The sequence below is a fragment of the Xyrauchen texanus genome, chromosome 8 (assembly GCF_025860055.1).
Source record: "Xyrauchen texanus isolate HMW12.3.18 chromosome 8, RBS_HiC_50CHRs, whole genome shotgun sequence".
Classification (NCBI taxonomy): Eukaryota; Metazoa; Chordata; class Actinopteri; order Cypriniformes; family Catostomidae; genus Xyrauchen; species Xyrauchen texanus.
The window spans coordinates 36,304,052-36,317,541 of record NC_068283.1 but is presented as its reverse complement, the minus strand read 5'-3'; the positions used below and the strand labels follow the sequence as shown (position 1 = coordinate 36,317,541).

Sequence of the window (13,490 nt, the reverse complement as noted above, 5' to 3'; positions counted from 1 at the left end):
AAATCTACGCACTTGGATCAGGGCTGATTTGGCGGCACCAGTGGGGCAGGTGGGTTTAATGTTGTGGCTGATCGTTGAAAGTATCTATTACAGTGTACTGTATATCAAATTAAATTACACAGTGAAAAGATTACAGTGCCGGAAAGTGATTATGTTGTGTCATAATCCAAACTGTGACTGAATTGTGTGACTTTAATCCAAAGAGGCAGCTTCAAAGCTTCGTTAAATATTAGGCCTAATATTTTCCAGTAAAAAAATATAAGAAACTTCCTGCTCAACAGTGGTAGCCTACAGAGGGCCAATGTAAATAATGCTCGCAAAGATCTGACAAATTCAAGACAGTTGATCAGCACATTTCTGCATTTATTTTTAATGACAGTAATTATGCAAGATGATGATACTTCAAATGAAGCACGCCTTCCTCAGGTTTCACGTGGTAGCAATTTACATGGCATGGGTAAAAGAAGAAAAGTAAAATCAATACAGAGGAAATGGAGTCGAGTGTAAAACAAACATAAGTGGCATTTCAGCTTTACGTTAGGTGTCAAACAAATGTGCTCATAATTCTTTAAATGCACCGTAATTACTTAATTACTTGTTGAGTTGTAAATGCTTGTTCAACGTAATAACTTCAAATGAAGTTTATTCTGTGTTCACTTTATTAGACACCAAATATAAAGTGGAAGCAACTATTACACCAGAAATTGAGGAGAGCAACACCGAGTCCTTTTCTGTACATGGAAGCAAATTCATTTCATTAAAGGCAGCTAAGCTAAGCTATGCTAAACGTGTGAAATTTAATTTTAAGCATTGACAAGATTCAGTGTTCTATCTTTATGTTTCCACCATAACACGTTTGTTTCTACAGTATAACGCACAGGGATACAATTTTTTTTTTAACGTTTTCTTGTATAAATTTGCCATCCAGAAATCCACACACAAGGTTGTTGTGTACTAGCCAGCGTGTTAAAACACTGCAAACAGATGCTCAGAACTGTACACAGCAAATATGTTGGTGCTGTTGGTATATCTTGCCAAGTTCTTTAAAGATGATGATTTCCTTGAGGTTGTGCAGCTGTCCAGAATGAAAAAAGCCCTCAAAATGGGTCCGTTTTTTAGATTTACCATGGCATCAACCATTGTGGAATGATCCAATATCCTTAAAATGGAGGTATTTCTCAGAAAAATGGTCTGCACTTGGTTAATAGCTTTAAAATGGCTTTCAGAGCAGTAATCGTCTTCTAAACGCAGATGATAGTCCCAGGGTTAGTGGAAAAAGAAGAAGAAAAAGTTTCCAAAAAAATCTTTAAGGTAACTTTGAAGGCAAAACTGGAAATAAACATACTCAGGCTAATAACAGTTTAGGACGATCAACATTCAAAGATGCCAGAACTGCCCTCAGAATACCATAATTAAGATTCTTATCATCTGTGTTGTCATTTCTATAATTAAAACATTGTCCTGTTGTTGGGATGCAGATATCAGCTTTCAAAATTTTCAAAACATGGAAAATACGTGATGACTTGTACTGTTAAAAGAAATATGTAGAAATGAGCAGCTGATGTCTATGACAACAATAAAACACTTTGGGGAAAGAAAGGGTAAGAAACCCTGATAATCACAAGGGCTTTCAATACTTCACAATGGTTCAGAGTTTCTTGTATAAAAAAAAACATATACTTGAAACTTTTGAAACAAAATGGATGGACTTCTTTGATTTACACAAGAGGACCAACACAGAAAAGAACAAAACACAGTTATCATATCAAATTAAATAAATACTCTCGAGAATGAATTCTCAACACTGCTCATGTAAATAGTCAATCATTTGGGAATGTTTATCTGCACTCAAATCAGTGAGCCTCATTCATTAATTGAGACACTGAATTTGTGTAAATTGTAAACCATTTTCCCGTTGCAGAATGTGTCAAAAGAAAGTTTAATGCTTTAAAAACTATTGTTCAATCATGATGCCACGACTGTAAGGATGTCACGATACTGATACTGTATTCCTGTACTGTACTCTGATACAGCGCTCATGTACTTGTACTCGGGTTTGTAAAAATAAATGAAACTATCCGACGTACGAATGTCATTCATCGCACAAATTAAAATCACATTATGTTCCAGTATGATTATTAAACCGAAAACCCCCTGTCACCTCAGGTCCTGTCCACCCTCCACTCCCTGTTGTTATGCCACTGTCTGTGATGCTCTGTTACTTTATGTGACAAAAATAAACAAACAACTATCGGTATCGGGAGAACCGAAAAGTTAGTATCAGTAATCAGACTTGTTCTCAAAAAAAAATGGTATCAGGACATCCCTAATTAAAATGTGTTGTCAGTTTTTTTAGTGCGACAATTTGGTTTTACAGGCAATTTACACAGAAATTAGTTCTGCTTGTGTATTATGAATGACGCCCAATATCTCTTAACTTGGTTGAGTTATCATGCCGAGTTGAGACTAGTTCTGTGGTTTCAATTTGTGTTGCAGAAGCAGGTCCTGACACAACAAGGTGACACATACCCTCAAAGTTTCAGGGGTGAATTCACTAAACACCTACAGCACTTTTGCATGTGGTACTTCAGCACAAAAAGCTGCACCGTGCAAATTGCGTTCAGGACAGATTTTGCGCGTTTGCCTGATCTGCATAATTCCTTCAGTGAATTGGCCACTAAACCAGTGCAGAGAGTGCGTGCCAACAAACAGCACTTTTAATGGCCACAATTCATTCTTTGTGAATTCCCTCCTCAAACGTTCTCCATCAATTGTTGTGTCAAAATTCCAGTTTTCCCAGGAGTATGACTTAAAAATAAAATTAAACACATTTAAACATCTGTGGTTAAAACATAGAAGACAAAAGTGACTCTTAACACCACTTAATAACAAAAAGGAGATTCCACATTGTAGTTCGTGGAATGATAATACTGAATCAATCAAAAAAGTAGGACAGCCAACAGGCATAACAAATTAGGATTCTCCAGGGCTCTCTGCAGTGCAATCTGAATGCACTTAACATAGACTCCAGAGACCAATATATCTGTAAACACACTAAAAGACTGGGTTAACAGTGAGGGCTGATGAAACAGTTTGGGTAGCAATACAACATATGTCTGATTGGTGCAGAATTCTTATCTGAATGTACTGTATAGTCTCATAACTGTAATGTAACCGAGACCAGAGGTGAGAGGCATACGGTACCTCTGAACGGTTCTGAGTTTCACATAAGCATTGCACCCAATAAGAGTTTAAAAGTGATGTTTTCTTTTTGAAGAAACCATTACTCATTAGCCCCTATTCATTTCATAAATGTGTCGTTTTGTTACAGAAAGCAAACATTAGAAGCCTGTGAATGCTAACTCTAAATATCAAGCTTACACATTTCTCACCCTGTTTGCCAATTTTGTTCTTAAAAGTAAAAATAAATTACCTGAAAACATCTCTTTTGCCATGCAAAAAAAAAGTAAATGGACAATTTTTTCACTGTATTATTTGCCTATATGTGAAAAAAGGTAAAGCCCTTACCCCTCTCCTCCCCCCCAGCATTTTGCTTAAGCATTTTTAATATTTAAATATATGCAATAATATATACAAACAGTCCTCTTGTCAATCATTGCTATACAGAACACCCCTCACTCCAATCCTCCTCTGATTAAGACCAGAAGTACACTGTTTTTGTTTTCTGATGCAAGCATTTGAGTTGTGTTCATTTACCGTTCTACATTCCTACCGACTTCAGAGAGGCTCATAATACTTGTGAGGGAGCTTAAACAGAAATAAGGAAAACATGACTAAATGGATGTATAAAAAGGGCCTCCTGTTGGGCTATTGGGTTGACGTCCCTCAGGCGTCTGGTACAGTGATTGTTCCCTCTATGTCCCCGGTCACACCCCTCATCATGATTCCTGTTCTTCAGTTCAGTTTCAGGCCATGGAGGGAAAATGTGGTCGGAGGGTAGAGTGGGCAGGGTTGAAGGCGTTTCTTTTGTTCTGTCCATCTTTTCTGAAGCCGGAGACTTACGAAGGCTCCAGATCCTTCAGGGCACCAACCTTTGACTCTAAATCAGTAAGCTGAGAGGAAGACACATAGAAGTTAGGGGGAATCTTACTCTGGTCTAGTACACAAGCAGTACAGTTTGGCCAACGCATTGAAATGTGTGGTCTGGTTATCAACATTTTCCTGAATGTGACGGTTCATAACGGAGGCCTGTTTTCCGGTTTTCAGGGTCCAGTCCCATCGTCGTATGCTTATAATGTGATGTATGGCATATTCAATTTGTAAAAATTGCCAAATTAAAAAAATGTGGCTCCATAGTGCCAATAATTTGCAGAGTCGAGCTGACCGTCTTTTGACAGTGCCTTACCCGTCAACCACTTTGAGTTGTTTTGACAGCCAACAACTGCCCAAATTGAGCCTGAACTTATTTTAACACCATCTAACACTTCAAATGTTTGTTTCCCATGGAATGCTCTTTTCAGAAGTTTTTTGCATTCTTCTCATGAGACCAGAACTAGAAAACAGTCCAGCGGCAATTAGAATCATCATGGCACCCCCCCCAATGGTTGGCCAGGAAAACTGTGGATACATAATGTGCGTTCTACTGTTTTGGCAAACTTAATACACAAGGGGGTGACAGAGTTACTTTTAAATGCCTGTGCCATTCAACCAGATGTTTTTTTTAGGTAACTAGTATAAACATGCCGAAAGTTTGGCTAATGTTAAAAGGATTGTTCACCCAAAAATGTAAATTCTCTCATCATTTACCCTCATGCCATCCCAGATGTGTATGACTTTCTTTCTTCTGCAGAACACAAATTATGATTTTTAGAAGACTATTTCTGCTCTGTAGGTTCATAAATTGCATGTGAATGGTGAAAAAAATGTGGATGCTGCAAAAAGCACATAAAGGCTTCATAAAAGTAATCCATTTGACTCCAGTGTTTTAATCCAAACCTTCAGAAGTGATTTTTTTTGCTAGAAATTCTTCTCCCTGCCCAGTAGGGGGCAATATGCATGAAGAATGTGAATCACCAAAATAAATTTGAAGAATGTGAAAGTGAAAGTTAATATGGAGATTGACTGAGTAGGGAGGAGAATATATAGTTCAAAAAAAGTACTTAAATGATTAACTGTTTCTTACTCATATTGCTTCTGAAGACATGGATTTAACCACTGGAGACTTATGAAATACTTTTATGCTGACTAATGTGGTTTTTGGAGCTTCAACATTTTGCTACCCATTCACTTGCATTGTATGGGCCAAAAGAGATGAGATATTCTTCTAAAAATCTTCATTTGAGTTCAGCAGATTCATACACATCTGGGATGGCATAAGGGTAAGTAAATTATGAGAACATTTTCAGTTTTGGGTGAACTATTCCAGTTCAAGTTGAGTTGCCACCAGTGACAAATAGAAAAACATTATGCAGTGCTTCCAGGATTTTGCAAGAATTAATGCAAATTCAACCTCTCTCCACATTATTTGCGGAAGCATACAATTGTAAAAAAAAAAAAAAAAAAATGTGAATCTGTGGTATAGTCCGATCGCAAATGAATGCTCAAAGCTTTTTGCAGTTGAGACGCACCAGATTATCCAGACGCACAGCCGCCATTCTATCATCCCCACAGTAACAGAGTAAGCACAGAGTCAACAGCGTGTATGAACTCGAAACGACCATTTGCCTTTACACGATTGTTAAATTAAATTGGAATGGAGCACTTTGCGTTTACAATCATTACAAATGCTTGTCTAAACTTTCACGGGACAGCAGACAGTGCATGTACATCACACTACATCATACGCTCTTCAGGTTTTTGCAAATAATCACGTCAGATTGTTTAGATCAAAAGATCACATTCACGAGATGTTATAATCGTGGCAGGCCTAGATATTTGTTTTAGTTTACAGTTTTATTGTAGGTCTACTCTTTTAACCTCACCAAAGTTTACTTGCATTGTCTGAGGCAAAAACTTTAACCAAAAAAGAGGGTCTTCAACTCGTTTTAGCCATATCACGGATTTTACCTCTTGAACTCCTACAAACTTCAGTCATTTTGGGCCACAATAATCAAGAAAAAGTGCAGCGAAATCCCGGTGGGAATTATTATGTATTTGTTACATTTAATAAATATATGTATTCAATGAAAAGTTGAATGAAACATAATGGAATAATCTGACAAAAGTCACATACCTTCTCCTGGAGATTTTCTGTCTCCACCTTGTGACAGGCCTCGAATTCCTCTTGTGATCTGCGCTGGGCAGTTTCCTTTTTTAAATACTCAATCTCTCTGCATTGAAACACACATACACAACACAATTGTACATTCTCCAACATTTAGCTTTTTTTAACTATTGCAAAACACTTCAATCCAAAACTACAAACCCCATGACATTCTCTTCATCTAGTGTTCTTCATTAAAGTAACCAGCTTTATATTAAGCCTCATTCATTATCCACTCAAGAGACTACAATTCCCACAACCCCTCACTCACTTCTGCTGATACTCTTTGATGAGGCGTTTGGCTTTGCTATATTTGCGCTCCAGTGCCTGGTACTGCGCCTGCGTCTCTTTCAGGTGCTCGTCCACTGCTTGGCACAAGCTCTGAGCCTCCATCCAATACCCCTCCAACTTCTCCATCCGCTCTTTATTCTCCCTCACCGTCTGCTCCAACTGAGCCCTCTCCATACGCCAGCGCAGCTTATCCTGCTCAGCATGAGCCAGCTATAGAGAGACAGGGAGAGAGAGACACCTTGTCACTTCAAGGGTAAACTAAGGTTGTTTTCAGATCTTTTCAAAATGATTATTACCTTGGAAAATGTAACTTAAAATATAGAAAAACAATGAAATGTGGCATCTTTGAAAGGTGTACCTTTCTCTTGAGCTGCTGAATCTCAGCTTGGGTCACAGCATGCTTTATCTGGAGCTGAAGACACAGAAATGAAGATACTACTCAATATCCATGCATTATGGAACAATGTAAATGTTACTTTTGATTTCACATTTTACAGGTGTTTATGTCTAACACATGGTTAAATAATTTATATTTAATTTAAGTTCAAACATAAATTTAGGAATGCACAATATATCAGTATCCATATCGATATGGGTCAATAATAGCATTTTATTTAAATTATCAGTATTAGTATGATTAGGCAGATATTGAAAGGTGTATATGTGAAAATACCCATTTGTTTTCTATTCAAACTGTAGACTACACACTCTTTCTATGCTATGTTTTAAATCTACTAAATGATTATCCATGTTTTATACACTATCTATCTATATCTATATTATCTAACTTTTCAAGACAAAAAAAACAAAAACGTAAAGATATAAAGATATAATCACGAACATCTTGTCGATAATAGGTGATAGCGTAAAAATAATTATCAGATATCAGCCAAAATATCAGCCAAATTTCAATATGTAGCTTTAGTGTGAAAGCTTAAAGTAAAAAATAAAAAACAGAAAAAGTATCAAGTTGTAATATTGGCTATTGGTCATAGTTTAAAAGTTGTAATATCAGCTATGAGCAAAATCCAAAGTTTGGCTCACTTTATCACAATATTGCTTCCCTACTTAATAATTAAGTATATTATCTATAATATAAGTATAATATATAATATGTATATATATATATATATATATATATATATATATATATATATATATATATATAGGTTTGTTGGTTTGTTTGAACACCCTTTGTGAAGATTTTCTAAGCAGTCAGTTCCAGCAGTTTCCCCATGTGTTTCCTCACTGACCTCCTTAAACTTGTGTGTAAGTTTCTCTGGGTCCATCTCCGCAGGCGAAAGCATGTCCTCATTCTCTGCCAGGTCAAACACCTCGATGGCATTGGGAAACATGGGGCTCATCTCGTCTTCCTCATCTGTGGCATACTCACCCGTCTGAACATAGAGACAGAAAAGCATAAGAATAAAAAGTTATATAAAAATAAAATAAAAATAATAAAATTGTATAAAAATCAGGAGAACGTCTCGGGTTACTTAACTGTAACCCCTGTTCCCTGATAAAAGCAATGAAATTGACTAGACTTTATAGCCTCTGCTGATGACTTCATTGGATGCACCTGTAGCACGGCTATAAATAGATGCATCACAGGTGCATCGTCAGGTATTTTGTCTGGAGAGCAGTCCTGGGGCATCCCAGTGCAGCAATGAAGCGCAGCATCTCGTTCCGCTTTTATCAGGGAACAGGGGTTACTATTAAGTAACCCGAGACATTCCCCATCAAAAAGCTACACTTTGATGCTGTGCTGATTTAGCGCTTTGGGAACGAGAATACCCACGCCACCACACTGTGGATGTCCGGACCCCTTACAGTTGTGTAGTTGTGCTCACAAGAGCGCGAGAGGTCATGAGACATGAGCTTGTGATGTTGACTCAAGGACATAAGAGTGGCATCAACATCCAAACTAGGGTTGCAGCGGTATACCGGTTTCATGGTATACCACGATTTAAAAATTGACGGTTATCATACCATGTACATTTGCTTATCTACGGTATTGAGAAAATGCAACCTGATGGAGAATCTCACATACGCGTGCGCATCTCCTTTCCTCCTTGTTTGCCTGTCAGACTCGTCAACTTGCGACAGACACACACACACACACAAATGCTGCGGATAAAATGTCAGAGAGAAGCGAGGGCAGGGGGACTGACATGAGTGTGTGTGAGTTAAAGCAGTGTTTCTCAATTGGTCTAGTTGGACTGGGTCATGGACAGCAGGGAAAGAACAATGCCATGGTTCTCCCATTGAAGATATGTTGGCTGCCGCCCAAGTGATGGCCTATTTAGGACTGCGGAGGCAGATTTAAAGATAATCTCGCAAACAGCTAAAGCAAACATGGGCAATTTACAGCCCGCGGTCTGGATCAGGCCCTCCACATGGTTTAATTTTGAATTTTTTCATTGGATATTTCAATTAACTTGGATTGGGACCTAACGCATCTCCACAAGCGTTTAACATGCTAAGGGTTGCCAAATAAGATACGCAACACCCCCGGTTTGAGATTTATACTTGCGCAAATTGGAAATATTCTGTCTAATGTAATACTTATTTTGTGCAATCTGGCACTTTTTCTGTCTCTCACTTTCCCCTTTGAACAAATTTAGCAATCTGTAGTGCAATATTCTGCTCAAGGAAATGTGTTATACGGCTACTCTGTGTCCATTCTTGAGGCTGATTGTGATGTTTGGTGCTACTTTGCAGGTAAACGTTCTCAGTGATAAAATTAAATATAGATGTAGATCTCGGCATCATTGACGCACGGAGGAGTAATCGTTAACATGCGAGCAAAAGCAAGCCAGATATTAATAAGTGTATGTATTTTTTATTTGTGCAATTTAGAAATGTTGAAGTCCCTTCGTACCTGTATGTTAATCTAACTATTGCAGTAATAATTTATCATAGGCATGCAGCCGGTGTTATTCTGTTGAGTGTTGAAAAACCCTCAAGGAGACCCGCATCATGACCCTTTTAGCATGTAAACGTGTAATGTTTTAGAAAAAACAGTAAACTCGCCCGCTTTGAAACAAACATTAAAAGTTCTATAAATGTCATTCTTTTTTTATTAAAACAGACACCTGATGTAGAGAGTGTTAAACTGAATAATAAATTAACAGGGAAGTAGAGATGGTAAAATACATTTATAAGCACAGCCTTCATTCAGTATTTTAATGCCTGATAGAAAATAATCTATCTATGTAGAGCAATACAATACTTAAAACAATTACAGAATAGTCCCATTAGTCACAGATACACTGTGTAAAATGTAAAATCTGTCCTGAAGCAAAACCAGTTGAGAAGCACTGTGTTAAAGGTACAGACAGGAGCTGTCTACAGTATATGTTAATTATTAATAATCATAGGACATTACTTTAAAAGCTCACACAGCTGATGTTATTTTTCATTTAGTAGTTCATTTAACATGCAATGATAACATGTAAACTAACATGCTTAAATTATATAACATGTTATAGTTACATTATATTTTTTCTATCATATTTATAATTCTGTTACCTTTCTTATTTTTTCTATTTATTTTATTTTCAAAAGGGAGACTTTTTTACACATACTTCAATAAAATAAATGGTTTCAAGTTTCAATTATAATAAAGTGTTTGCTCAAAAATAAATAAATAAATAACCCTTATGTTTTCACTGATAATACAAATTGTGTAAAACCGTATACCGTGATACTGTGAAACCGTGATATTTTCTGAGACGGTTATACCGTGAAAATCTCATACCGTTGCAACCCTAATCCAAATTATAGAATCTTATAAATGTGTGCGGAGAGGACCAGCCTGCCGCATCACAAACATGCTGCGGATGGACACCTCTAGCGAAGGCTTTAGAGGAGGTGACCCCTCTGGTAGAGTGAGCCCTGATACCTACTGGCGAAGCTTGACCGCGCACCTCGTAGGCCAGGGCAATAGCGTCCCTCACCCAGTGCGACATAGTCTACTTGGTGGCGGCCGCCCCCCTGTTGCGGCCCCCATGGCAAACGAATAGTTGCCCTGACTTACGCCACTGTCTAGTGCGGTGGACATAAGTCTGAAGGGCACGGACTGGACAAAGTCCGTGAAGTCTTTCCTGCTCCGGCGTTATAAACGGAGGGGAGCAGAAGGCTTCGAGAGTGACCGAATGTACAGTCGAGAAAGAAACCTTATGCAGGTAGTCAGGATGAGGGTGCACAATTGCTTTAGCCATTCCTGGGGCAAAATCTAAGCTGGCTGGCTAGACAGACAGAGCCTGTAGATCCCCAATTCTTTTTAGAGAAGTAATTGCCATAAGACGTTTATCAGACGCTGACTCTAGAGGTTCGAAGGGGGTCTCAACCAGACCCTCAAGGACTATTGCCAAGTCCCATGAAGGGATCCTGGTCCTAGCAGGAGGTCTCAGTCGCATGGCTCCACGAACGAAGCGAGCGAGCAGAGGATGTCTCCCCAATGGCACCCACGTCAATCAAGGCGTGGCAAGCCGATAGAGTGGCAGGGCATGAGCCTGCTGATAATTTTTCCTGCAGGAAGTCCAGAACTGAAGCAATCTGGCAGTTAACTGGATCTGCATTATATGCACTGCACCATCTTTCAAAGACACCCCATTTATTTGCGTAACTTCTTCTAGTAGAGGGAGCCCTAGCACTTAGAATGGTCTCGATAACTTCAGGTGAAAACCCAGTGTCCCTCAGTTGGTACCCTTCAGGGGCCAAACATGAAGGTTCCACAGCTCAGGCCGGGGATGAAATATTGTCCCCTTTAATTTTAGTCTCAAAGACAGATCTCAGTGTACCCAGATCAACCAATGCCAACACTGTGTATATAAAACAAGAAAAATTAATATCTAATCTGAACTAAAATAATCTGCTATCTATCTTTTCCTAAACTCGGGGCGCCCCTGTCTGAGTTGAGACACCAAGAGAGATGAGGTTTTCCCATTCAAAGTCTGCAGAATATTATTTGCGCCATCCTTCTGTGGATGTCTTTAATGTCATCCTCACATTCTAATCAAGATTCCACTACATCCGGGTGTGATATCTACCAACTGCTAGATTCTTAATAAAGACTCCAAGTGAGGACTAGAACATATGCGTGGACTGTCAGAACCACTCCCGCCCACTCTCAGTACGGGCTGTCTTAGGCCTCTTTTATTCAGGTACTAACAGCAGTACTTCACTCAATCTCTCCATCAGATAGTCCCTAACAAAAAATTTTCTTTTTTTTTGTTGGTTCATCAAGTGTACACCGATAAAATTGCCTGCATTGTTCCACCATAAGCTGTAGGGGGCGACAGCTGGGTCCTCAATATGGATATTGAAGAATACAAACTCAGAGTCAGGTTTTGCAATAATCAAATGAGAGAGTTTACTGATTGTTCTCTATAGGTTCAATAGGCATCACAATTCGATGAGATACAAAATAATTAAAATGAAAGAAAAAATTGAATACAAAAGCAAAATGATTTCATTGAAATCAATAAGTGCAGCACAATGCTTAGTCAGAAAATGCACAGCTAAACAGAAGTGTTTTCAGTCTGGATTTAAATGTGGCTACTGTTGGGGCACATCTAACCTCTTCTGGAAGCTGGTTCCAGCTGCCCGTGGCATAATAGCTCAACGCTGTTTTACCTTGTTTTGAGTGAACCTTCTGTATGTCTAACTGACTCGATCCTAATGATCTGAGAGGTATGTTAGGTTTATATGCAACAAGCATATCTGAAATGTATTTAGGTCATAGGCTATTGAGCAATTTATTATCGAGTAATGGTACTTTAAAATAAATTCTAAATTTAACTGGAAGCCAGTGTAAAGACCTGAGGACTGGAGTAATATGCTCAGATTTTTTTGGTTCGGGTGAGAATCCTGGCAGCAGCATTCTGAATGAGCAACATGTGTCTAATGGTCTTTTTGGGAAGGCCGGTTTGGAGTCAATTGTAGTAGTCTAACCTACTGGTGATGAAAGCATGAACAAGTTTCTCTAAGTCTTACTGGATACAAAACATCTAATTCTGGCTATATTTTTTAGATGATAGTAGGCTGATTTAGTTCTGATTAAGGTCTGACTCCAAAATGACATCCAGATTTCTTACTTGATTTTTTGTCTTTAGGCCCTTGAAGTCAATTTCGCCATGTTGCCAAACACGATGACCTCTGTCTTGTCATTGTATAACTGAAGGAAGTTTTGGCACATTCAACTGTTAATTTCATCAATGCACTGGCACAGAGCATCTATGCGGCTGTAGTCATTTGACTGGTAGATCTGGGTATCGTCTGCAAAGCTATGGTATGCAATTTGTTTCTTTTTCATAATTTGGCCTAGTGGGAGCTTATACAGGTTAAACGGGAGTGGTGCAAGAATTGAGCCTTGTGGGACTCTACACCTCATGAATGTTAACTCAGATTAATAGTTGCCTATGTTCACATAGTAACCCCTAACGTTTAGATATGACCTGAACCTCCTGAGGATTGTCCCAGAGAGCCCTACCCAGTTTTCCAATCTGTCTAGGAGAATGTTATGGTCAACAGTGTCGAAAGCAGCACTGAGATCTATTGATACCAGCATTGATATTTTGCCTGAATCAGTATGTAGCTGAATATCATTTAGGATATTTATGAGCACTGTTTCTGTGTTATGATGCAGTCGGAAACCAGACAACTTGCTGTTTTCAGGGACTTCGGAAATGTGATCTTTTTCCAGACAGTTAAACACATTTTTTTAAATGTTGTGGGGAGTGTGTCAAGACAGCAGGTTGAAGTTTTAAGATGCTGTACTATTTCTTCCAGGGTTTTGCCATCATTTCCCTCAAAATAGGAGCAATGCCATCAATAGCATTTTTAAATTTTGAGTTAGGGAGACAGGGCCCAATCAATTCTGGCCAAATTTCTGAGATCATCCGATAAAGATCTTGTGTTGCACAAGGTGATGAATAAAGGAAGGCTTTCTTGGAAGAATTTTCTTGTTCCC

General features: G+C 38.5%; 1 protein-coding gene across 2 annotated transcripts in view; it reads right to left on the bottom strand.

The window, feature by feature from the left end:
* Positions 1-345: 345 nt before the first annotated feature.
* The window catches only part of LOC127648259 (neurabin-2-like), a 66,914-nt gene continuing 53,769 nt past the window's right edge, over positions 346-13,490 (bottom strand). For both annotated transcript variants that reach the window (XM_052132845.1, XM_052132846.1), the window contains exons 7-11: positions 7,768-7,911; positions 6,873-6,926; positions 6,495-6,724; positions 6,194-6,290; positions 346-4,073 (exon numbers count right to left, since the gene is read on the bottom strand). In XM_052132845.1, coding sequence (XP_051988805.1) covers positions 4,020-4,073; positions 6,194-6,290; positions 6,495-6,724; positions 6,873-6,926; positions 7,768-7,911 — 579 coding nt within the window. In that variant the 3' untranslated portion in view covers positions 346-4,019. The remainder of the gene's footprint in view (positions 4,074-6,193; positions 6,291-6,494; positions 6,725-6,872; positions 6,927-7,767; positions 7,912-13,490) is intronic.